The sequence below is a fragment of the Nakaseomyces glabratus genome, chromosome I, assembly GCF_010111755.1.
Source record: "Nakaseomyces glabratus chromosome I, complete sequence".
In the NCBI taxonomy this organism is placed as follows: domain Eukaryota; kingdom Fungi; phylum Ascomycota; class Saccharomycetes; order Saccharomycetales; family Saccharomycetaceae; genus Nakaseomyces; species Nakaseomyces glabratus.
In genome coordinates this window covers 942,769-967,580 of record NC_088959.1, presented here as the reverse complement: position 1 = coordinate 967,580, position 24,812 = coordinate 942,769, and the positions used below count along the sequence as shown (strand labels likewise).

The 24,812-nt window shown below is 41.4% G+C and overlaps 9 protein-coding genes and 3 non-coding genes across 12 annotated transcripts; 9 read left to right on the top strand and 3 right to left on the bottom strand.

Annotated features, from left to right (window-relative positions):
* Nucleotides 1-994: 994 nt before the first annotated feature.
* On the top strand, nt 995-6,409 carry PWP7 (the record flags this gene model as incomplete). Its single annotated transcript, XM_447684.2, has 1 exon — nt 995-6,409. One exon carries the CDS (start codon nt 995-997, stop codon nt 6,407-6,409), a length of 5,415 nt encoding a protein of 1,804 aa, XP_447684.2.
* A 469-nt stretch (nt 6,410-6,878) lies between these two features.
* Nucleotides 6,879-6,951, top strand: tA(AGC)7. The gene has a single exon. It is a non-coding gene; the product is annotated as a tRNA-Ala (tRNA).
* Nucleotides 6,952-7,850: 899 nt separating this feature from the next.
* On the top strand, nt 7,851-10,082 carry SKN1 (beta-glucan synthesis-associated protein SKN1; the record flags this gene model as incomplete). Its single annotated transcript, XM_447683.1, has 1 exon — nt 7,851-10,082. One exon carries the CDS (start codon nt 7,851-7,853, stop codon nt 10,080-10,082), a length of 2,232 nt encoding a protein of 743 aa, XP_447683.1.
* A 687-nt stretch (nt 10,083-10,769) lies between these two features.
* On the top strand, nt 10,770-10,843 carry tN(GUU)6. The gene has a single exon. It is a non-coding gene; the product is annotated as a tRNA-Asn (tRNA).
* Nucleotides 10,844-11,436: 593 nt separating this feature from the next.
* Nucleotides 11,437-12,468, top strand: BTN2 (Btn2p; the record flags this gene model as incomplete). Its single annotated transcript, XM_447682.1, has 1 exon — nt 11,437-12,468. One exon carries the CDS (start codon nt 11,437-11,439, stop codon nt 12,466-12,468), a length of 1,032 nt encoding a protein of 343 aa, XP_447682.1.
* Nucleotides 12,469-12,825: 357 nt separating this feature from the next.
* Nucleotides 12,826-13,989, top strand: PSH1 (ubiquitin-protein ligase PSH1; the record flags this gene model as incomplete). Its single annotated transcript, XM_447681.1, has 1 exon — nt 12,826-13,989. The coding sequence occupies one exon, from the start codon at nt 12,826-12,828 to the stop codon at nt 13,987-13,989; it is 1,164 nt and encodes a 387-aa protein (XP_447681.1).
* Nucleotides 13,990-14,500: 511 nt separating this feature from the next.
* Nucleotides 14,501-15,532, top strand: AIM39 (Aim39p; the record flags this gene model as incomplete). The annotated part of the gene is made up of 1 exon (XM_447680.1): nt 14,501-15,532. The coding sequence occupies one exon, from the start codon at nt 14,501-14,503 to the stop codon at nt 15,530-15,532; it is 1,032 nt and encodes a 343-aa protein (XP_447680.1).
* Nucleotides 15,533-15,768: 236 nt separating this feature from the next.
* On the top strand, nt 15,769-15,841 carry tA(AGC)6. Its single transcript has one exon. It is a non-coding gene; the product is annotated as a tRNA-Ala (tRNA).
* Nucleotides 15,842-16,339: 498 nt separating this feature from the next.
* Nucleotides 16,340-17,845, top strand: GNT1 (glucose N-acetyltransferase; the record flags this gene model as incomplete). Its single annotated transcript, XM_447679.1, has 1 exon — nt 16,340-17,845. One exon carries the CDS (start codon nt 16,340-16,342, stop codon nt 17,843-17,845), a length of 1,506 nt encoding a protein of 501 aa, XP_447679.1.
* Nucleotides 17,846-18,004: 159 nt separating this feature from the next.
* Nucleotides 18,005-18,640, bottom strand: HSH49 (U2 snRNP complex subunit HSH49; the record flags this gene model as incomplete). Its single annotated transcript, XM_447678.1, has 1 exon — nt 18,005-18,640. The coding sequence occupies one exon, from the start codon at nt 18,638-18,640 to the stop codon at nt 18,005-18,007; it is 636 nt and encodes a 211-aa protein (XP_447678.1).
* Nucleotides 18,641-19,770: 1,130 nt separating this feature from the next.
* Nucleotides 19,771-21,861, bottom strand: FAA1 (long-chain fatty acid-CoA ligase FAA1; the record flags this gene model as incomplete). The annotated part of the gene is made up of 1 exon (XM_447677.1): nt 19,771-21,861. One exon carries the CDS (start codon nt 21,859-21,861, stop codon nt 19,771-19,773), a length of 2,091 nt encoding a protein of 696 aa, XP_447677.1.
* Nucleotides 21,862-22,475: 614 nt separating this feature from the next.
* On the bottom strand, nt 22,476-23,300 carry SFG1 (Sfg1p; the record flags this gene model as incomplete). The annotated part of the gene is made up of 1 exon (XM_447676.1): nt 22,476-23,300. The coding sequence occupies one exon, from the start codon at nt 23,298-23,300 to the stop codon at nt 22,476-22,478; it is 825 nt and encodes a 274-aa protein (XP_447676.1).
* Between the last annotated feature and the right edge of the window lie 1,512 nt (nt 23,301-24,812).

Sequence of the window (24,812 nt, the reverse complement as noted above, 5' to 3'; positions counted from 1 at the left end):
TTACTTAACCCTCGGTAAATTACAAAGCTCCCTTTTTCCCGCGGTCCATGTGAAATTTTGAAACTACTCCCAAATTAATAACCAGCGCTGGGTAGCTTTACTTCCCGAAATTCCTGAATTAGAAGATAGACATGCGAATGAGACATATAGCGGGAAATACGATAATTACGTAAATGTCGACTTTTCGAAAAACACGGGTGTGCCCTCACATGTTCTCATGCTGATACTTCGCAGGGTTTATTAATTTACATAAATCATGATTTGATCTACTAATTCCAAGTAGATAGAATAAAACGGATAATTACCCAGTTGCTTTTCTAATTATAGAACTGAAGGTTATTAGGAGCTATTAACATATTAAATTATTTCTTTTATTTTTGATATCCATAACAAATGAAGATGTTAAATAATACGCTTCGATGCTACCCAATATCTGTGCCTTTCAAAAACTCCCCCATCCCTATTTAGATTATTACTGTATTCCTCAACTTAACTCGACTTCCATACATTAAAGATTTTGCCTTACCAGGACGAATTGCATACACATTTCGAATATGATCTCGGAAAAGATTCTCTCTCAAAGCCCAAAAAGTAAGGAATTATCTAAGAAATACTGGATCAAGTAGAACAATTTGGTTTGAATTGATGGAAATGCAAAGAATAGAATTCGCCTTTCGAGCTAAGGCAAATTTGGTACTCCCTAAGAAATCATCAATGATTAGTCGCATCGCACTCTCAAAAAAGTGACTCTTACTCTGACCTGTAAACTATGAAAGGGGTCTAACCGATTACTAAAAGTTTTGTTCATTTTCTTCAAATATATAAAGGCTTCTTGTTTCACCATTTGAAATAATTTCCCTCCCTTTCATATTTTTCAAAACTAAAAGTACATCAACAAAACAAGGGCGTTTATCAACCATTAAATCTAAGGACTAAACAAAATTAGTACTTACTAGAAGTCAAGCGTTTGTTCATCACAAATATATTTGAAAAAATGTTTTCAAACGTCATTAACTTTTGTTTTTGGCTGACACTGTTCCTGACAGTTGGTACTGCCAAGAATCCGGTAGACTTTCCCAATTTATGTCAGTACCCAAATTTGGACGGTGCAGTCGCAGGTTTTGATACCGAAATCTACAATGCTGACCCAAGTATTTTAATCAATTTTAGTTTGTGGCCTATTCTTCAATTCCCAAAGGAATGGCATAAGACCATCGGTAGAGCTATTACTACCCAAACTAATTTCAAACTACCAGCCTCTGATACCACTCTTTTTGGTGTTAGTATTCCAACACAAAATATTTTAATCGAATTCCGTGGTTACTTCATCCCACCAAAGAGTGGTACTTACACCTTTGCTTTATATTTGACCGATGACGGTAGTGCCATGTTTTTAGGTAATGATGCTGCATTTCCTTGTGGTAATATTACTTCTTGGTCTAACCCTACTAATGATCAGGTCTCAGTTTCAGACTATGATCCAAAAAAGAAAACTTTAACGGTTTATATGGTCGCAGGTGTTGCATACCCATTAAGAATTGCATACTACAACAGAGAGAAGGGTGGTAGTCTTACTGCTTCCTTTGTTGACCCAGATGGGTTAACACATTCTGATTGGAATGGATATATCTGGACTCTACCAAGCTGTGACAACTGTAAATATTCGCCACCTCCAATGGAGACAACAACTACGAGTTCAGCTTATGTGCTAGAAAAGACAACCTCTACCATATTTTCCATTTATACTGGTGTTGACGGTGAACCTACCCCACATACGTTGGTCAAAGTCATTGTCCCAACAGTCACTGAATACATTGTCGTTCCTTCGCCAACTACTATCACAACCACAAAAAATGTAGATGGCCAACAATTAGTAGAACAAGATGTTATTTCATTCTTCTCAACAACCAACTCTATTGGTAAACCAATCACAGGTTCCACGACCATCACTATAGATGATGGTAGGGATAAAACAACTACTTATAAAGATAAGGATGGAAGTATTCACACTGATATCATTTCCCACATAACCAAGTTAGACGAAAATGGTATGCCAGTAGTTATACTAACAAGATATCCTGCCCCTGCCCCTGCCCCTGGTCCAGGTGAAGGTGGCTCTGGTTCCAACCCAGGTACTGGTGAAGGTGGTTCTGGTTCCAACCCAGGTACTGGTGAAGGTGGCTCTGGCTCTAACCCAGGTACTGGTGAAGGTGGTTCTGGCTCCAACCCAGGTACTGGTGAGGGTGGCTCTGGCTCCAACCCAGGTACTGGTGAAGGTGGTTCTGGCTCTAACCCAGGTACTGGTGAAGGTGGTTCTGGTTCTGAAGGTGGTTCTGGTGAGGGTGGCTCTGGTGGTTCCAACCCAGTTGACGATGGTAAGGATAAGACTACAGTTGTCACTGACAAGGATGGCCATGTGCACACCGATATCATTTCCCACATCACTACTACCGACAAAGATGGTAAGCCAACTGTCATTTTGACTCAATACCAGTCTCCAACCCCATCTCCTGGTGAAGGTGGATCTGGCTCTGAGGGTGGTTCTGGTTCCAACCCAGGTACTGGTGAAGGTGGTTCTGGTTCCAACCCAGGTACTGGTGAAGGTGGCTCTGGCTCCAACCCAGGTACTGGTGAAGGTGGTTCTGGCTCTAACCCAGGTACTGGTGAAGGTGGTTCTGGTTCTGAAGGTGGTTCTGGTGAGGGTGGCTCTGGTGGTTCCAACCCAGTTGACGATGGTAAGGATAAGACTACAGTTGTCACTGACAAGGATGGCCATGTGCACACCGATATCATTTCCCACATCACTACTACCGACAAAGATGGTAAGCCAACTGTCATTTTGACTCAATACCAGTCTCCAACCCCATCTCCTGGTGAAGGTGGATCTGGCTCTGAGGGTGGTTCTGGTTCCAACCCAGGTACTGGTGAAGGTGGTTCTGGTTCCAACCCAGGTACTGGTGAAGGTGGTTCTGGCTCTAACCCAGGTACTGGTGAAGGTGGTTCTGGCTCTAACCCAGGTACTGGTGAGGGTGGCTCTGGCTCTAACCCAGGTACTGGTGAAGGTGGTTCTGGTTCCAACCCAGGTACTGGTGAAGGTGGTTCTGGTTCCAACCCAGGTACTGGTGAAGGTGGTTCTGGTTCTGAAGGTGGTTCTGGTGAGGGTGGCTCTGGCTCCAACCCAGGTACTGGTGAAGGTGGTTCTGGCTCTAACCCAGGTACTGGTGAAGGTGGTTCTGGTTCTGAAGGTGGTTCTGGTGAGGGTGGCTCTGGTGGTTCCAACCCAGTTGACGATGGTAAGGATAAGACTACAGTTGTCACTGACAAGGATGGCCATGTGCACACCGATATCATTTCCCACATCACTACTACCGACAAAGATGGTAAGCCAACTGTCATTTTGACTCAATACCAGTCTCCAACCCCATCTCCTGGTGAAGGTGGATCTGGCTCTGAGGGTGGTTCTGGTTCCAACCCAGGTACTGGTGAAGGTGGTTCTGGTTCCAACCCAGGTACTGGTGAAGGTGGTTCTGGCTCTAACCCAGGTACTGGTGAAGGTGGTTCTGGCTCTAACCCAGGTACTGGTGAGGGTGGCTCTGGCTCTAACCCAGGTACTGGTGAAGGTGGTTCTGGTTCCAACCCAGGTACTGGTGAAGGTGGTTCTGGTTCCAACCCAGGTACTGGTGAAGGTGGTTCTGGCTCTAACCCAGGTACTGGTGAAGGTGGTTCTGGTTCCAACCCAGGTACTGGTGAAGGTGGTTCTGGTTCCAACCCAGGTACTGGTGAAGGTGGTTCTGGCTCTAACCCAGGTACTGGTGAAGGTGGTTCTGGTTCTGAAGGTGGTTCTGGTGAGGGTGGCTCTGGTGGTTCCAACCCAGTTGACGATGGTAAGGATAAGACTACAGTTGTCACTGACAAGGATGGCCATGTGCACACCGATATCATTTCCCACATCACTACTACCGACAAAGATGGTAAGCCAACTGTCATTTTGACTCAATACCAGTCTCCAACCCCATCTCCTGGTGAAGGTGGATCTGGCTCTGAGGGTGGTTCTGGTTCCAACCCAGGTACTGGTGAAGGTGGTTCTGGCTCTAACCCAGGTACTGGTGAAGGTGGTTCTGGCTCTAACCCAGGTACTGGTGAGGGTGGCTCTGGCTCTAACCCAGGTACTGGTGAAGGTGGTTCTGGTTCCAACCCAGGTACTGGTGAAGGTGGTTCTGGTTCCAACCCAGGTACTGGTGAAGGTGGTTCTGGTTCTGAAGGTGGTTCTGGTGAGGGTGGCTCTGGCTCCAACCCAGGTACTGGTGAAGGTGGTTCTGGCTCTAACCCAGGTACTGGTGAAGGTGGTTCTGGTTCTGAAGGTGGTTCTGGTGAGGGTGGCTCTGGTGGTTCCAACCCAGTTGACGATGGTAAGGATAAGACTACAGTTGTCACTGACAAGGATGGCCATGTGCACACCGATATCATTTCCCACATCACTACTACCGACAAAGATGGTAAGCCAACTGTCATTTTGACTCAATACCAGTCTCCAACCCCATCTCCTGGTGAAGGTGGATCTGGCTCTGAGGGTGGTTCTGGTTCCAACCCAGGTACTGGTGAAGGTGGTTCTGGTTCCAACCCAGGTACTGGTGAAGGTGGCTCTGGCTCCAACCCAGGTACTGGTGAGGGTGGCTCTGGCTCCAACCCAGGTACTGGTGAAGGTGGTTCTGGCTCTAACCCAGGTACTGGTGAAGGTGGTTCTGGTTCTGAAGGTGGTTCTGGTGAGGGTGGCTCTGGTGGTTCCAACCCAGTTGACGATGGTAAGGATAAGACTACAGTTGTCACTGACAAGGATGGCCATGTGCACACCGATATCATTTCCCACATCACTACTACCGACAAAGATGGTAAGCCAACTGTCATTTTGACTCAATACCAGTCTCCAACAGCTGCACAAGATGGTACTAGTAAGACCATTACCGTTGATGGAGAAGAAATAATTGAAGTTGTGCATATTACTACTTATACCGACAGCGATGGCCATACCATTACAAGTACTTATACTGAAATGTTCAAGACATTAATTGATGCTGAACCTCAATATGTGAGCGAAACTACTCAAACTATCACAACCACTGATGCTGAAGGTCACACAACTACTATTACAACCACGTATACCATAGATAACAATGGAAATGCCGTACCAATCGTACCTTCTTCATCTAGCATGTCCTCATCTTCTTCATCTAGCATGTCCTCATCTTCTTCATCCAGCATGTCCTCATCATCTTCTAGCATTATTTCCAGTTCAATCTCTTCCGCCATTTCTACACCATCCGGCCAAGATTACACAATTACTACCACAGGTTCAGATGGCAAAATTGAAACTGATATTGTATCACACATCACTACAACCGTTAATGGTAAGCCAACTACTATTACAACTACTGTTCCATGTGATGTTAGTACAGGCAAAGACAGAACAACTACTGTCACCCACAGTAACGGTGTTATTGAAACCAATGTAGTATCACATATCACTACAACCGTTAATGGTAAGCCAACTACTATTACAACTACTGTTCCATGTGATGTTAGTGCAGGCAAAGACAGAACAACTACTGTCACCCACAGTAACGGTGTTATTGAAACCAATGTGATATCTCATATTACTACTACAGACTCTAATGGTAAGCCAACTACTATCACAACAACTACCACCAAGTTGAACAACGCTCATACAACAACCTTAACTAACAAGGATGGCAGTGTTGACACCAAGACAGTGGTTGGCGTTACTACAACTAATCAATTCGGCCAACCAGTAATTACCTCAATAACTTACACTCCAAAGGCTGACTCCCACTCTAACAGTAACGTCGGAACTGTTGCTGGAACAAAGGGTGCTGCGGGAAACAATCCTTCAGGAACTAACAAGCCACAAACCAAACCAACAGCTAATGCTGGCTCCAACGGTGCCTCCCCAGCAGCCAATGCTGGCTCCAACGGTGCCTCCCCAGCAGCCAATGCTGGCTCCAACGGTGCCTCCCCAGCAGCCAATGCTGGCTCCAACGGTGCCTCCCCAGCAGCCAATGCTGGCTCCAACGGTGCCTCCCCAGCAGCCAATGCTGGCTCCAACGGTGCTTCCCCAGCAGCCAATGCTGGCTCCAACGGTGCTTCCCCAGCAGCCAATGCTGGCTCCAACGGTGCTTCCCCAGCAGCCAACGCTGGATCAGCTGTTGCACCAAAGGCTTCCGCAAGTAACTCGGCTGCTGTTCAGCAACAATCCAGTGCTAGTGGCAGAAATCCTGGTGCTTCCGCTGCCCCAACAATACAACAAATAAACAAGAATGCTGCATCATCCATGAAGCAAACTAAGATCGGTGTCACTACAGTTTTGACCATATTGTTGTTCACTTTGTTTTAACTAAATATTCTTCTCTACCCATGAAAGTAAAATAATCCTATAGGGATTATATAATAAGCTATAGTTCGTCTACATTTAACAAAATTAAGTAAAAAAATTAATATGTTCTTTTTTTATTATTATTGCCTTATTCTTATTTCATGTTACTGTTATTTTGTGTGTCAGTGCCATTACTGCCTCTTATCATGACTTATTCTTGGTGTGTCGTTTTCAATATTCAATTTGTGAAGGCTGATCAATATGAAATTTCTCATTCAATGCTGAAAACGCAGGAACAAGGAAATAAACTAGAAAGGAACAGAGAAAAAAACCATCAATGCAGTTCGTCAAATCTATTTAGAGAGATTGTATTAGATGCACTATTTGTATCTTTTCAATGTTCACATACACAAATAAAAAGAAAAGTGACAACTGCTTTTTCTATAATATATAATGCATGTTAGCACTTTGGAAGAATAACTGATTAATTGGGCGTGTGGCGTAGTTGGTAGCGCGCTCCCTTAGCATGGGAGAGGTCTTGGGTTCGATTCCCAACTCGTCCAGTAATTTTTTATTCTTTCTTCTTTTTATGCTAAGTATTAACCATTTGGTACGGGGGAGGGGAATACTCTGTCAGTACGTCCGTGGGTGGTTACAAGTATCGCCGTACAACAAGTGCTCCTCTCTTTCTCAAGACCATGTCGGATAAACTTGTTTTGATGATTACCGCATTAGGCAATGAATCACCCCATTCATACTATTTGACCTCCCTCCCTCCCTCCTCCCTTCTTATCCCCCCCCCCACGCACTTTATATTCGCTCATAGAGGGAGAGAGAAATGCAGCAGGAATCTTGATATTCACAGAATTACAGATTCTCTCTGTGCAATACTCAATAACATGTCCCAATCGGGTAATTCGAACGTCCTTCATTTTGCCCAAATGCCATGGAATCCCATCTTACTGCTAATGATTCTTGTATTTTTTACCCATTTTCCACAGATAAGCCAGTAGTAGCTCTGTCATTTCGAACCTTCTAAATTTCCTTAACAAGTTCATTAAGCTCATCAACAAGCTCACCAACAAGTTCACTAACAAGTTCATCATACCTTTCACAACTTCGTAATGTAGGGATTGGATACGGATTAAATTCATTGTCAAAGACTTTATTGTGCTAACGAATACAACAACCTTTTCATTTCTCTCAGTGGGATACTCATCCTTTTTGGCTTTCCTATTCTTAAAACGTCAATCCTTAAAATTAGAAGTTATCTCCTTTTCTTCACACTGAAAAAAAAAAATTAAAATAAAATAAAATAACTACTATAATTGAATTGAAAAGCTTAAAAATAACAACTCTCTCTATTTTCTAATAGAATACCGCTACAATATATCATAGACTTACAATAAGAAACGGTTTTATTCCATATCTTCTACAACTTCTAGGATAAAAAAAATTCCTAATGTCATATAGAGACCTTACTGGGAACCACCCAGACGACGCTAATAGGGATGCTGGCAGCTCAGCACTATCCAGCTCCTCGTCTTCAATCGCTAATGAACATAAGCAAATGGCAAATGATAAAAACTTACGTAACCCCTTCGTTACCACTAGTGAAGAGGATGTGCACTCTACTTCTTCTTCCCAAAACTTGCTACCACACGATAACAACTATGAGCTGGCTCATACCCCCGATCTAATCGCTCCCGAACACCACTTCACTAGCAGTTCTGGCAGTAATAGCAACCCTGCCTCCTTGAATGAGAAGATGGCAGCCGACTACAAGGGCTATTACTCAAAGCACAACAAGGGGTCCCCCAGCAGATTCTACTCTGCAAACTCTAGGAAGAACTCCAGCTCTATAACTCCGCCCCTGAACATAGGCAACTACTCTGACCTGTCGAGCAACGATATACGTGCGCCACCTGCTTTCGACAGGTACCCGCTAGTGGGCTCGCGGTTGCATCTCAGCAACTACAGACAGAACTTCATAAAGAACGACTCACCTCCGCCACCTTTCAAAAACGAGAAACTCGCAGACGGCGAGAGCTCATTGATAGTGCCTTCCTCAGTCATGTTTCTGGATGACCAGGACTTCTCCCCGTTCGGTGGCTACCCAGCATCGGCGTTCCCTCTGTCCATGGATGAGAAAGAGGACGACGACTTCCTGCACAACCCGGACCCAGAAGAAGAAGCTAGGCTGGACAAACACAGGTTCTCAGAGGACTTGAAGCACATGAACAAGAAATCCTTCGGTGGTATACTGGGCGTGCTGTTCTTGTTCCTCGGTGCCATCGCCTTGTTCATCATCTTGCCAGTGCTAACATACTCGGGCGCAGTAGACCACCACGACAATAACATACACCCTGCGAACTCCACAAACTTCACAAACCACAACGCGGTACCGCTGTCCCTGTACCAATACCCTCAACTGTCGGCCATCAGAACATCGCTGGTGGACCCCGACACCCCTCAGAGCGCCTTGACTAGAAAAGCCAAGGACGGCAGTGATTGGAGGCTGGTCTTCTCAGATGAATTTAACGCTGCCGGAAGGACTTTCTACGACGGAGATGATCAATTTTGGACCGCCCCAGATATCCATTACGATGCAACAAAGGACTTGGAATGGTACTCCCCAGATGCGACCACAACAAGAAACGGTACCTTGCAATTGAGAATGGACGCTTTCAAAAACCACAATCTATACTACAGATCTGGTATGGTACAGAGCTGGAACAAATTATGCTTTACTCAAGGAGCTTTGGAGATTTCTGCCAACTTGCCCAATTATGGTAAAATCAGTGGCTTGTGGCCAGGTTTATGGACAATGGGTAACCTTGGCAGACCAGGTTACCTAGCATCCACTGAAGGTGTCTGGCCATACTCTTATTCTTCCTGTGATGCAGGCATCACACCCAACCAGAGTTCACCAGACGGACTATCATACTTGCCAGGCCAAAAGCTAAGTGCTTGTACGTGTGATGGAGAAGATCATCCTAACCCAGGTGTTGGTAGAGGTGCTCCTGAACTTGATATTCTGGAGGCAGAAGCAAGCACTGAGCTTCGTGTAGGTGTGGCATCTCAATCGTTACAAATTGCGCCATTCGACATTTGGTACATCCCTGATTATAATTTTGTTGAAATCTACAACTTCAGCACTACCACTATGAATACTTACTGTGGTGGGCCATTTCAACAAGCGATCTCTGCTGTGACAACTTTAAATGCCTCATGGTATGAATTTGGAGAAGGCTCTGGTAAATTCCAGAAATTTGCAATCGAATATCTAAACGATAAGAACAAAGGTTACATCAGATGGTTTGTAGGAGATAATCCAACGTTCACCATGTATTCGACAGCTCTTCATCCTAATGGTAATATTGATTGGAGGTATATTAGTCAAGAGCCAATGTCTATTATTATGAACTTGGGTATTTCACCAAATTGGGCGTATATTGACTGGCAGATGATTTATTTCCCCGTGGTTATGTCAATAGACTATGTGAGACTATATCAACCAGAAAATGCCGTGTCATTGACTTGTGACCCAGAAGACTATCCAACGTATGACTACATTGAATCCCACAAAAATGCGTATTATAATGCAAATTTGACAAGCTGGAAGATGGCTGGCTACACATTCCCGAAAAATCAATTGACTGGGAACTGTAAGAGTTCCAATTTCAAGCATTGATCTTTTCTCGTGCTCCATATTTTGAATTAACATCCTCTAGTAATTTAGTACTGCTTTTATGTTTACGATAGAATCACCTTATTTTTCGTCTTTCTTTCATGTACACGGCTTGGTTTTATGTCCGACTTCCCAGCCAATTGATGCTGGAGGGAAACGTTATATTACCACAGCTGTTAATATTTGAGTTCTTTTCATTTTTTATTTCCAGTTCGGTTATTTTTTTTCTTTTATTTGTTTCCTTAATTCCTTTTGTTTTATAAGCGAGTAACTTCTTTACTCAGTAAAGTATTTCACATTTTTGGGACTTTATAAAAAAATTTAGTTAACATTTTTCCTTCTCTTTTATAACTATGAGCTTTGTTTTTCTATTCCTATATTTTTTCCCTTGTTCGGTTCCTACTTAAGGTACTGCTCATATGTTATAATGTTGAGGTTATATTTATATAAAATCTGTTATATAATGTATTAAAAAATTATATTTATCACAATATCATATATAATACATACTTTATGTTACAAGAGACAGGGATTGTTCAGGCCTAGCACTAGGCTATCTTCAGGCGGTGATATTAGCTGTCAGCAAATGTCCGTGTGTGGGTTCGGAGGCTGAGACTACAATGCACAGCAAAAATCCTGGTTAATGGTGTATAGACTTAAATTTACACTTCTCAAAGTATATAACAAGAAGACTTCGTGGCCAAGCTGGTTAAGGCGTGCGACTGTTAATCGCAAGATCGTGAGTTCAATCCTCACCGAGGTCGAATTTTTTTTGGTCCGCCTCTGTGCAACTCCCCCAGAAAACCCTGGAGCCTTCTAGAACATTTCCTGCCCTTTATATCTGGTACACTTTTCCACGAAGAAACTACCGTAGTGGACATTATCTCAAATACCTGGGAGGCACACTCCTAGTGTAATCGAATCTGCGAGAATCATCTGGAAGAAATAGAAGTTCCCATCCCTTCTATGAGATTCATAGTGCTTCTATTTTATCATTTTTACTTGGCATGTTTCCACAGCGTTTGTTAGCAAAATATAGATCTCTAATTTAATTATGGCGTTACTAATAGAGATGATTTACGCTAATTATCGAATGTAATGGAATATAGTGGGCTTCTCGAAGGATCCACTACATTGCCACTGTTAATAGCTATTGACTGTATGGTTCTCGAATCATAAAGTAGAAAAAGTATATAAACACCCTGAATTTGTATATTTCTAAGGACATCCTAATTTTATTAAATTAATATTGTAGAATACAACTAATACAAGACAAGACAACCACTTAAAACTTACCCAAGTTTTTTTACTAAGATATACAAACCCTTAGGAAACATATATTAATACTACTCAAAAAATGCTAGATATTTTTAACGGTCCATGTATGGCTACATTGCCTTCCATTTACAATAACGATGCCGCTTTCCCACATGACATATTTAGTGCCATGCCTATTTTCTCTGACATGATGGTCGACGCTCCTCACGGTAAGAGACGCTGCTACAAGAACTACAATAAGACTGGCGGTAATGAGCACACTCAGAAACATGCTTCAAGAGCTAGAAGCCACAAGAAGCAGCACTCAATGAACTACAAGATTGAGAAGCTAGGTAACGGTAACTACGAGTTGCAACTCTCCAAGAAAATTGGACACAATGTTGTCGCTAAGGCCATCAATGACCAAGTTTCTGTTCTCGCTGAGAAATACTACGTCCCTAGCTATAGTGTGGTCAGGGACATCTTCGGTAGACAGTACTACGTTGAAGAGGAAACTGACGAAGAGGAATTAAGACAAAAAGTTATGTCTCAAATTGATATCGGTGATATCAAGAGAAAGATTGCTCGCCAGCAGTTCAATGACTACGAGTTTGAACTGAATCACAGAGGTGATGAAGTTATTATGTTCAGTAAATCAGATAAAATTGAGAAGGAATTTAATTTTGGTGAGAATCTCGAAGACATCAGAATGAAATACTGTACTATTAACAACAAGAACACCGAGGCTGTGCTTTGTGTTGAATTAATAGCATCTGAAGGACATAATATAAATAATTCGGTCTTCGCTCAACCAGTAAATCATGCCAATGAAGTATTTCCAGATCCAAGATCAGATCTATCTCACCAGAGCTCCGAGGAAGAAAATGAAGAAGATGAAGCATATATCTCTACCGATGATGAGCTCAATACTAACACAGACGGTAACACGTCCGATTCTTCTGATGTTGTGTCTGACGCCGTATCTGACAGCGACAGCAGTGCATACTATGGTGAGTCTGTCACAAAAGTATACTCCCCAATACTCGAAAATGTGGAGGATGAAGAGATAGACAGGTATAGAAAGTCATTTGAACACTCTCCAAGCGGATATGCTATCATTGAGGATTTGTAAAAAGCTTGCATGGCAGATTTTAACGTCACTCTGCTAGCAATATATTCTCTTTAAAATGCATCCATATAATATTCTGTGTATATTAATGATTTATTACAAATACCTCTTAGTTACGATTTATATACTAGTTAATAAACGATTTTCAGCATCTATTGATGAATATTTAGAAACTTAATTCAAATAACTGTTACTATAGTAATGAGTTAGTGGAACCCTATCTCGTGCATAGTGCGAACCTTATCATTCGATTTGATTTGGTATTATATAACCCCAAGTAGTTAAGAATTAAATTTGATGGTGGGCAGCAAATAGACACTCTAGATCCTGACAACACAATCAATAGTGTATAAGAAGATAATGAGTGATCCACTGCATACATTGGTACTTCACAGAAGCGAAAAGACCAAGAATAAGATACTATCGAAGCTACTGGATACTACGATATGCTCCATATGTCATGACTACATGTTTGTTCCCATGACCACTGAATGTGGGCACTCTTATTGTTATACTTGTCTTAAAACATGGTTCAGCAGCGATACCAACCGTGGTGGATTAAGTTGTCCGGAATGTCGCGCTATTGTAAACAGAATACCTATAGTTAATACTGCATTGCAAAGCTGGTTGAACAACACATTAGACATCTTGGGTGTTAAGAAGAATGACGATGATAGGTATAAGAAATTGATGTCTGCACAGTCCGCAGAAGTGAGAACATACCAGGATGATAAGAAAGCAGATGATCTTTTTGGAAATATATTCAAGAGCTCTGCCCAAGCAATCGCAGATGAATCAGATGATGGTATTATACGTTGTAGTAACTGCCTATGGGAACTGGATGTTGATGAAGATACCAATGAATGTCCAAATTGTTCCGCACGCATAAGGAATGGCATACCGAGAGGGAATGGTACATCAGAAAGCACAAGAGAAGACTTGTATAATAGAGATGAATATAGTGAAGGTGAGTACGAGGAGATTGAAGATGAACTCAGAAATACTGGAGTAGTTATAAGTAATGGAAGAATTGAACCAGCCCATTTGCCAGAAGGGTATGAGGAAGATGATTTTTCATATGACGATGAAGATGAAGACACACCAATATCTGGAAGTCGAAGACAACATGCAGCAAGTAGATTTTCTAGTGCAAATATGAGATCTAGGTTATCCCTTCATGATGATGAAGCAGAAGAAGAAGATGATGATGATAATGATAGCGGCCATTCTATAGCGGAACAGGAAGAAGCTGGAGATTATGATAACGAAGAGAGAGATTCTGATTTGGACTCTTTCATTGCTGATGATGATGAAGTACTAGAAGAAGAACCTGAAGAGGTTCAGGAAATACGGTCAAGTGCTGAAGACGATAATCATGACTCAGACTTTTATGAGAAGCAACCTGATTCTTTTGTTAGTGGAGATAGTTTAGACGATGAAAGTAGTGCTGAAGAGCATGGAACAAGCCCAAAGAGACAAAAAAGGTTTCGAATAGTACTAGATGAGAGTGACGATGAAGAATAGCTGCCTTAAATGTGTCAGATTATAATGTAAAAAATATGCCTTTATATTAATAGTTATTACATTCAAGCCTTATTTTAGGTTGTTTAATTTTAATTTTTGCATTCTTTTTCTTTCTTAAGAATTACTTTCCCTTGTTAGTTTTCAAGTATATATATATACTAGCAGCTAAATTCTTAGATCATTTGTCCGAATTGTATCCATGTTTTCTATTATCATTTTTTATATTATGCTTTCTTATATTTCAAGGAACGGGAGCGGTGCTAACACAGGAAAAAAAAAGGGAAGTTTGATTATAAGGAACAAAGCATCGATTTTTGGCAGGAATGCAGAAGTTAAAGTGTTTTAGCTTGTGAAATATCACACCATTTGTTTACTAAAGAGCTCAGAACTGCTCTTATCTGTGGTATTTAAGATAGCGAGGAAACTCTTCAGAAAGTCAAACAATCGCTTAGAAATTCGATTTGATACTCCCCAATCAGAACATTGAAACACGACAGAAAAGGTATTTGGGATGACCTATATATCAAGGACAATGTTGTGGCAGCGATATCTTGGTACAAGGATAAGCAGTACTATATTACCTGTGGCAGTAAGACGAATACATTATGGAGGTGGAAGACTGCAGGATCCACGGTATGTTTTTTCTAAACCCCCCACAAATGATCCAAACCAATCCAAAGAGGGTCGTGATGGGAAGCATTTCTTTACTCCATCAGTCAACGATGGGACCGAAAACAGTACATTGCATAACAATAGTCGGCTCAGTGAGTCTGAAATGTCATCAATCGCCAATGCTATTGCTGAACAGAAAAGAAAAAGACTGAAGAGAAGCATTATTACCATATTTTCCGCATTTGTTACAGCAGTACTTGGTTATACTATTGGTTATAAAGTTTGGTACCTGAAAGAGCAAAGTTTTATACCGTTATATCCCTGCTCAAGGGTGAGGAAATTGAGTACAAGAGATTTAAGACGAGTCAGTGTTAAAAAGATTGAGGACATTTCAGAAGTGCGGGTATTAGAGAGATTATCCCAGCATAAAATGATTCAGGAGGAGTATGGTGTCCCACTGAGAGACAGTAATGGCAAAGCACCACACGTGAGTGATTTTTCTGTGTGGTGTGAAGACCAAGATCCTTGTGTCACTGGCTTAGTATTTGAGCCCGACAGCAATAGACAGAGCTCACATTCGTGGTACCGAATTCCCTATGTATTTAAATGGCGTATCACTCACAGACCGATAAGCATCTCAAGTTTTATTGACGATGTATTAAACTGGATCAATGTATCCACTTCTGATTTGTTTGAGGTTATATCCCCGGAGAAAGTTTACGGGTCATTCAAATATGAGTATCCTATTCAAGGCGACAACCATTCATTACACATTTGTTTCCTCGGAGAAATGAAACTGGATGAAAACACAACAGTTATATACAAAGGCAAATATCATGTGGACGTTAAGTTGGAGAGAATAGATTTACTTCGTACTGAGAATAAGAAACTAGTTCGCTATATTTTATTTAAAGAGGAAGACGAAAAGTAAATAGTTTAAGCAAATGTAAATATATAATGCAATAGATCCAGTGAAAAAATACTGTAAAGAATACCCATTTCATACCGATCAACTTTTGGAAATACTTAACCTCAGCATCAGGATATACAATTTGGTACACTATAAGTAAGAGTACTTGAACAAAATAATAGAGGAAATGCATCACGTGATAAATGAACTTATGCCACATAAACGCAGGATCCACCAGATATTTGTATAAAATCGATGGGCGTGTGGCGTAGTTGGTAGCGCGCTCCCTTAGCATGGGAGAGGTCTTGGGTTCGATTCCCAACTCGTCCAGTAAATTTTTTTTTGGCATTTCAATTGAAACGCACGAAGTGATTATATCACACTATGAGCTCTGCGTGGTTTTCTCAGCCAATTTTTGCCCAGCAGAAGAATTGGAAAAAATCAGCAGGGAACAATTACAAAGCAGTGAAGTTAATGATTTTTTGTAAATCATCCTTTTTCGCTCAGAAGAATTCGTACCTTTCACCGGATTCCAATCCATCTCTTCATAGTTGCCAAAACAACTTTCTAGTAAGTTTGGGAATTAGTGTGGACAATGAGCATACTCATTCAGGGTCACTGGTTCCTGAAGGATTTTCCTATTTACCTTAGAGTCCATACTTTTGTACCGTTAATATAAAAACCAGATGCCGGTGGACTATCTTTTCATTCTCTTTGAGCTGTAGGAATAAACTGGTGGGAAGCTTTTGCGAGTCTGGTCTCTGTTTAAAGCTATATATGGATTGCTAGCGATTTCAATAAGGCATATCTTTTAAGTAACGTTGAAAAATGAGACTTGTGTCGAGAAGACGTTTGAAAGGGCTTGCCCTGGTTGCATTTGCCTTGATTGGTATAACCATTTTTGTCAGAATATTGATGGAATTTCAGTTGGAAAGAGAAGTTAGTTTCTACAAGAAGTTCTTCAGGTTGAAGAAAGATGGGTTGCATGGCGTGTACAACCCTATTGATATTAAGCAGATACCAAAACAAACCATCGATGATTTATACCGGGCGAAAATGGAGACAGTGAGTGCGTCAAAACCTATTGATTGGTCCAAGTATGCATACGTGAATTATGTGACTGAGCCAAACTACCTCTGTAACACTTTAATTATGTTTCACGCGTTGATCAAGAAGTTTGGAACAAAGGCTAAGTTGGAGTTATTGATCTCCAATGAGTTGTTCAAGTCAGAGATTCAGTCCAGAAATGAGCAAGTTCAAAGGATCTTGAAGAAGATACGCGAACTAGACTCTGAACAGATTGTTATTAAAGAAGTTCAGAATATTGTGAAGCCTACTGATCAATCTCCGTGGAATGAGAGTCTAACCAAACTATTAGTGTTTGGTTTAACAGAATATGAAAGAATTATATATTTGGATAACGACGCGATCCTACAGGATAAAATGGATGAACTGTTCTTTTTGCCAAATGACATCACATTTGCGGCGCCATTAACATATTGGTTCATGTCAGAGAAAGACTTGGAGAAGACTTATAAGGAAGTTCAACACGATAAAATGAGTATTAATTTGAACAAATACACAAAACAATTATCCAATAGAATAAGAAACGGGAAGGAAATTTATAACCATTTACCAGCTCTTCCTCAATCTTTGTATTTGAACTCGGATAGAGTGGCCAAGGAAATTCTGGACTCTACATCTTCAGCATCTCCATTATTCGATGCAGACTCATTGAAGAAAGTTGGAAAAGTGAAGTTCGCCTCCAATCTGATGGTCATTAAGCCATCACAAGAAACTTACGATTATATTATTAATGATTGTCTTCCAAGAATTGTTAACAAAAAAGAGAAATACGATATGGATCTAATAAATGAGGAGCTGTATAATTTGAGACATGTGGTATCCAGACAGGTTACTTTATTTAGAAAGCTGAGGTCCGCCTTCAAGCCAAGTATTCTTGTATTACCATTTGGCACGTACGGTATATTGACTGGATCCATAAGAAAACCACAAGAACACATGATTATGCGTAATGATATACTGGGCTACAAGAATATCGATGATGAGGGAAATGAGATACAGAAGTCCATTGAGGAAGTGGTTCTAAACAACAAGTATATTCACTTTTCTGATTTTCCTTTGGGTAAACCATGGGCGTATAGCTCTTTTGATCAACTGAAATGTAGAGTTGACCCCGCTTCATCCAAGGATGTCGCAGCGGATCAAAAGAATTGTGATGTATGGAATTCTATTTATGAGTCATACTTTACACAAAGAATGGTCTGTTCGAAGGACGATTCCCCAAAAGCCAGTGAGATTCAAGCCGCATGAAATCTTTCTATAATTGAACGAGTATCTATTTATGTACATAGCTAAGGTAATGAAATTTTATTTGTAGTCTTCCAATACTTGAAAATGGTCAGTTTCTTTTCTATACAAGGCAATAATAATTGCTTCCCGGATGAAACAATATAGTATTTGTAATGAAGACTATTTCAGAATGCCATTTTTTCTGGCTTCTTTGTTTAATATTCTATCCGCCTCAGTACCGTAGCGCAGATTCTTCCTTCCATTCTCTTTAAACGCATACTCTAGACTAGCTTTCTTATTCATAATGAACTGGCCATTCAACGTTTGGATCGCAAGATCAGCGTTATCATAAAATTTGAAATAGATAAATGCACATCGTACTTCACCATTAGAAACAGTGAAGACTTCCGGAGTCTTGGCCAGGGGACCAAATTTGCTAAATAGCTGTGTCAAATGTCGTACTTCCACTGTATCGGCGATATCTTTCACAAAGACTTTTGCTACTGGTAGTAGAGAAGCATCAAGCTCATGTTTCTTGTTGGCATCATCTTTCTGTACTGCCTGGTTGGAACGTCGTATTTTTAAGACCTTTTGATATAACTTCACATTATTGTTCATGACATTTAACACATAATCAGCATCTGCTGTAGAAAAGAACTCTATGAAGGCAAACCCTTGGTACTCCTGTGATATTTTATCCTTAGGATATTTAACTTTTTTCACTTGTCCAACTTGCGTAAACAACTCATACAAAAGCTCTTTTGTAACCTTTGTATCTATATTACCGACATATATTGTGGCTTCCGGATCACTCATGTTAGCGTGATACTATTGATAATTATAATATAGTCACAATAGTTTCCCCTGTGCTAATTTAAGTACAATTAAGGTACCTCTCCACACAGCAGGGATTATATTTATGTTTGATAATTCTACTGGAAAAGTTCGAAATCAGGAATCTCGGTGGGCTAAAAAAAGACTAATGATTGACCACTGTCTACAATAAGAAGCCTCTCAGTGTCACTTATAATCGTTTAAGTAACAATTGAGAGACAGTAGAACTCTTGCACTACCAAGTCATCGGATTGAGTTCTAATTTTTGATTTTTTCAAAGTTTTTCACTTTCTTCGATGATCTATTTCTTTTGTAACTCCTAAGAAAATGCATTGAACTCTCAATGTAAATAAACAAGTGAACTTCCGATTGATATGTTTTAAGAATTGTGATTTAAAAAACTCAACAAAATTTTTGAGATAATCATGCAGAAAGTTCATTTTTTTTGAACTGCTTCTATTGCCATTGTTAGTGTAATTATTTGATCTGTATAAGCAATTTTTTTGTTGAATATACTTACTGAGAAAGTTAAAAAATAGTGGAGATGCCTTGATTTTACAGTCGAACTCAAGTGTCCAGTTTCGTATATGCTCTTTTGAATATGGCCATAGATAAGTAATTAAACTTGTATATATATATAAATATATATATATATTTATATAAAAATGTGTGTGTGTATCATTGATGTCTGGCAGTTGTATTGAACACAATTTGAAAAGAAATGAGTGTGAAGTCTTATTAGTTATACAACTAGTACATGGAATGGATAGTGGCAATTAAGCTAACTTAAATGAGAAATACAAATACGAGAGCATTTACTTTTAAAAACTTAAAGTCTCATCAATTAAATACAGACAGTTTTCTAAGCTCAAACACTGGAGATTATGTGAAATGCAGGACTAATAGTCTTTCACAAAAAGCCGCTGCTACTAGCAGGATCCAAAAAAAAAAAAAAATAATGAATTACCAATGAGAGAAAAAAATTAAGAAAACATAATGCGAGCGGTGCATGCCTTAAATCCTGGAATAATTCGAACTAGAACATTCATGGGTTATTAACAACAAGTTTTGAAGTGAAAAAAACAGAGCAATCAATTGCTGGATGGTAACTATTAATCGGCGTACACACTTTCGACGTCCTTTTCAACTGCCTTTAGAATCTTTTTTCTTTGAAGTTTTTGAGCAGAGGTGACAAACCCATTTTGAGGTGTCCATTCGTCATCGAAGAACACAGCACCTTGTAACAATTCGATGCCAACTAAGCCTTGCTTCTTAGCCGTTTTGATCATGTCTTCAAATACTGCATTTTGAAGTTTTTTATTGTGCAAGTATGGTTCGATGTCTGTTTCCTGCTTTTTCATTATTCCAAGTTCCTTGGCCAATTTGACCAATGGTGTGTGGTTAGGAACGATGATACCCACAGGCTTAACCTTGTTTTGGTCAGCATAAACACAGATGTTTTGAACGTAGGAGTTAGATCTATAAACTGATTCCAATTTCTCCAATGCAATGTATTCACCGTTCATAGTTTTGACTAGGTTTTTCTTTCTGTCGATGATTTTTAGACTACCGGTGTCAGTCCACATACCAATGTCACCGGTCTTGAACCAACCATCCTCAGTTAAAGATTCCTTAGTTTCTTCCTCATTCTTGTAATATTCAGGGAGCACGTTTTCACCTTTCACCCATATTTCACCTTTGTTGTCCTTGGCAAAGTAACCCAGTTCTTCAACGTCGACCAGCTTAACAGTGACACAACCAGTTAAATCACCAACAACACCATACTCGAAATGGCCAGGGTTCAAAATACACAAACTAGCACATGTTTCAGTCAAACCGTAACCAATTAGCATTGGGCAGATTAAGTTTGAGATAAATTCCTGAGCATTGACACTGATTGGAGAACCACCATTCAAAAGGTATCTTAAATGGCCACCAGTGGCCTTTCTTACCTTTTTGAATATGATATTACCGATAGTATCACCACCTGGAATACCCATCTTTTGCATCTTCAATTTGGAATGGTAAGCAGCCCAGAAGATACCCTTGGTGACACGAGGCAATTCGTTGATCTGGTTCAAAATACCTTTCTTAACAGTTTCCCATACGGCAGCAACACCGACCATAATAGTTGGTTGGAATTCCTCTAAGTCACTCTTACAGTTTCTTACAGATGCGCTAGTCAATGTCTTGACATTGGCATAACCGATACAGGAACCCCAATGGAAGGACAACAGCTCAAAAGCCATTTCAAAGATGTGAGCCAGGGGCAAGAAGCAGATCAGTTTGTCAGTGTCACCGACGTAGTCGCAGACATTTATGGTTGCACCACCTACACCAGCTACCACGTTGCTGTGTTTCAAGACAACACCCTTAGGATCACCTGTGGAACCAGATGTGTACATAATACAGGAGATGTCGTCTCTGGTAGGAGGGTGTGGTTCAATCTCGCCCTTTGCTTTTTGGCCCAACTCCAGTAATTCATCGAAGCTCACCAGCTTGATATCTGGTCTCACCTCCTTGATCTTATCGACAGCCTCCTGGGCCTCGCGATATAGTTTCCCGCCTTGTCTCTTGTCCTCTGCGGAGATGTTATCGTAGTATATCACGTATCTAATCTTCTCGGCGACCTTCAATGGGTTAATCAGTTTACCCAGAAGCTGGTTGTCTGTGAATATCGCCGCAGAGCTGGTCTGCTTCAAGGAGTGGATCAGACCTTTCTCACCCAAGGTGTCATAAGCAGTGACAATAGGGATGCCCTGGGATTGCGCACCCAAGAACATCTTCATCCACTTGTGAGAGGTGGCGGCAAATATGTGCAGCTTGTCCTCGGACTTGGGCTCCATGCCCAGCTTAACCAGACCACGCCCGACCGAGTGCATCACCTCAATAACCTCAGTAAAGGTGTTGTAGTGGTACCCGGAAAGCTCGTAGTACAGCCAGTTCTTGTCCACTTTCTCCATCTGCCCGCTCTTCTTGTTGAACTTCTCAATAGTCTTGGTCTCCTCGTGCACGTCAATAATATCTCTCCACCCAATAGCATTCTTCCCGCCGTGCTTCTCACAACACTCAAGAATAAACTCATACACAGTAGAACACTTCATGTTAGGCGGCCTGTCCAGCGCCTTCTCAGCAACCTTGGCAGCCCGACGCGGAGCAGTCTCCCCAGGGCGCGCTTCTCCTACAGTTACAGTAACAGCCATATTTACTTGTCCCTAAACCTAAACAGATCTTTCGCAATGGAGTGTTTGCCGCTGCCACGGGTAACAATGAACAGGGAAGAAAAAAGTACCCGCTATTTATACTCCCCCGGATGACGCGGCCAAAAACCCTAAAGAGCAGCGAAACCCCAATTTTCCTCTTTCTGCAGCTTCGTTGTGTCAATCTCCACAGAAAGTCCCGCACGACCACAACAAAAACACACAAAAACACACACAACTGAAGAGAAAAAAAGCACATGCAGCACAGAAACACCCGCAGCACGGTGTTTTTGGAAAAGAAATGCCAAAAAGCAAAACGCTAGATCTCATCAACTGCTCTGTGCGGAGTTTTCTGTGTACTTTCCTGGTGTACTTTCTGTGCTTCCACGTCCTCCCTGCGCGAATGTAGTGGGATTCGAAACGGAGAAGAGAAAAGAAGAAAAAATTCCCGCCATGTCCGTTTATCATTATGTATCATGCGTGTATTCGTGTAAGTGTATGTATATAATATATATGGCTGGTTGTTGGGAATGTATATAATAAAACAGTAATTGGGGTCCTCTCTTTTTGGGGTCCACTTTTGGAATGGTTCATAGATTAATGTTACATGTCGTTACTCAGTCTGAGCTCGTGCTCGGGGAGAAGGCCAGGCCGCGGATGATGGCGGCGTCTGGGACTTCGAGAAGCTGGGCGTCCAGCGTCTCCTCGTGGAAGTACTCTGCCTTCATGCGTCTGTACTTGTCCTTGATGGCGGTGTTCACGGGGATGGTAAGCTTTTCCCAGGGCTGCGTGACCATGGGCATCTTCTCTGTGGTTGTCGTCGCGTTGATCTCTGTCGCGTATATGGTAGCGTCCGCGACAGAGCCCCGGCTTGAGCTCACCACGTAGTTCAGACTCCCGTGCGCTATCCTGAGGATAGACCGCGTGGGTTTCATGACCTTGTGGCGTGGCGTGTGTTTCTTCCCGTGTATCTGTATTTGTTGCTGCACTTTTACTTGCACTTGCTTTTGTGGTACTGTTGCCTTCTTGTGCATCGGTAGGGTGAGGCCCTGCTGGACCTTTGCGTTTATCTCCTGTGTGTGTGCTTTATGCAGCGGTACTGAACCTTGACCTTGCAGTCCAAGATCCAGCTCCAGCTCCAGCTCCTGATCGAGCTCAGGCTCGCTGAGAGGGCTGATGCTGCCGTTGCACCGCAGCCTGCGCATGCGAAGTTGGAACTGTTCCTCTTGCAAGTGGCGCTCCTCCTCGTCCTCGTCCTCGTACTCGGGGGACAGCGGCTGGAACGTGAGCCTGCCGCGCTGGCGCTGGCTCTTGGAAGGGGTGATGTGGTCGTGAGCGCCCGGGCACGGGTCCGGCAGCCGCTTACGCTTCTTGTTGGGCGTCTCGGGGCATACGCTGGCCCGCACCAGCTTCCCGTTGGGCGTAAGGCATATATCTTCCATTATCTGTTATGTTAATTGTGAGGGGTGAATAATTAGCGAGCGGTCTTCTATGAAGGTGATTATAGCGAACTGTGTGCGTAGAAGCAAAGAGTAAATGTATCGGAGTGTTTATCAAAGTGTTTATCAAAGTGTTTATCAAAATTGTAGATCAAAAACTATAGTGGATTATGAGCCTCTTATTTCTGCTGTGACATTAACGGTAATAAAGTTGTATGGCAACGGATGTCTATTTTAAAATTAAAGGGAAAAATAAATCGGTATATATATCTAAAAATATAGTCAAAGGTTACTTAATCACAATGATTATCAAAGAGACTAAGGGAAAAAGCCAGTTGAGAAATGTATTTTTAGATTGTCTTTTATAGTTGTCTCGCTCTATAAATAACTGCTCTCGCAACCAGAATGTTGAATGTCATGGACAAAAAAACAAAACAAAGGAACGAGTAATCAAAATGGTCAGCAAGTTATCAGCAGGAGCGCATAGAAGGAGAAAAAGTGTTGAATAAAAATAAATAAATAAATCATGGCAAGAAATGCAGTAATCGAAAAACAGCTCATCTCTTGTTAACCTTGTCTTTGGCAAACAGGAGATTTCCTTTCACTCCTCCACAGTATAACATACATGAAAAATCACGGAGGAAGTTAAAGTTCTCTTTTAACTGCAGCAGTGTGGTTGTGGGTGCGTATCTTAGAAAATACTTGTTATTGCTCATAGCTGAAGCAAATATCAGATGGGTTTAAATTCCGCTTTTGATGTCAGATCTCATCGCATGGCATTGCTTGCCTTAAAGGTGCTCTAGTTTTGTTATTTTTCATTTTTCTATTTGTTTACATGTTACACAGGTGTTATAACGCAGGAGGTGGGGTGGGTCATCAGGAAAGAAACTGCTGTACGTACACCATCTGACTGGAACATGAAAGTACGAATGGATATGGGAAGACCCTGGGAGTGCCAAGCAACTATTTCCTATTCGAGAGTATAACACAGGTAAACACGATGGGGTAGAAACATGAAACCTGAGTTGAGGCTGAGTGGCTCAGTAGTCCTATCAATAGGGCGTATGACTGCACGGCTTGTGCTAATAATCGCAACTCGCCAAGCAATAGTCTACAAATGGACTGTCCTTTTAGTATGTAATCTCACTATAAAGTTTGTTTACTCACTGCAACTTGTCCCCCCCCCACCCCTCCACGAGCATATGAAACAAGTTCATCGATGTTTATCAAATTCCTGATTAGGAATCGGTGTTTTTCCCGGTGCGTATATAATTCCCGCTTTTCTTTTTCCGTTTTTCGTTCTGTTTGTGCGGGGATTTCTTTCGGAAACGTATGAAATAGAGATGAACGGTAACTCCAGATTACATAAGATGTTTATAAGTTTCCCGATTAGGAATGCGTGTTTATAAGAGAGTTGATAGTTGTATTGAAGTCGTTCAAGTGTTTACTGCGGCACTTAAAGACATTACTCTCGAGGCAAGGATGCTGTGAATTGCTCTATATTACCTAGGTTAT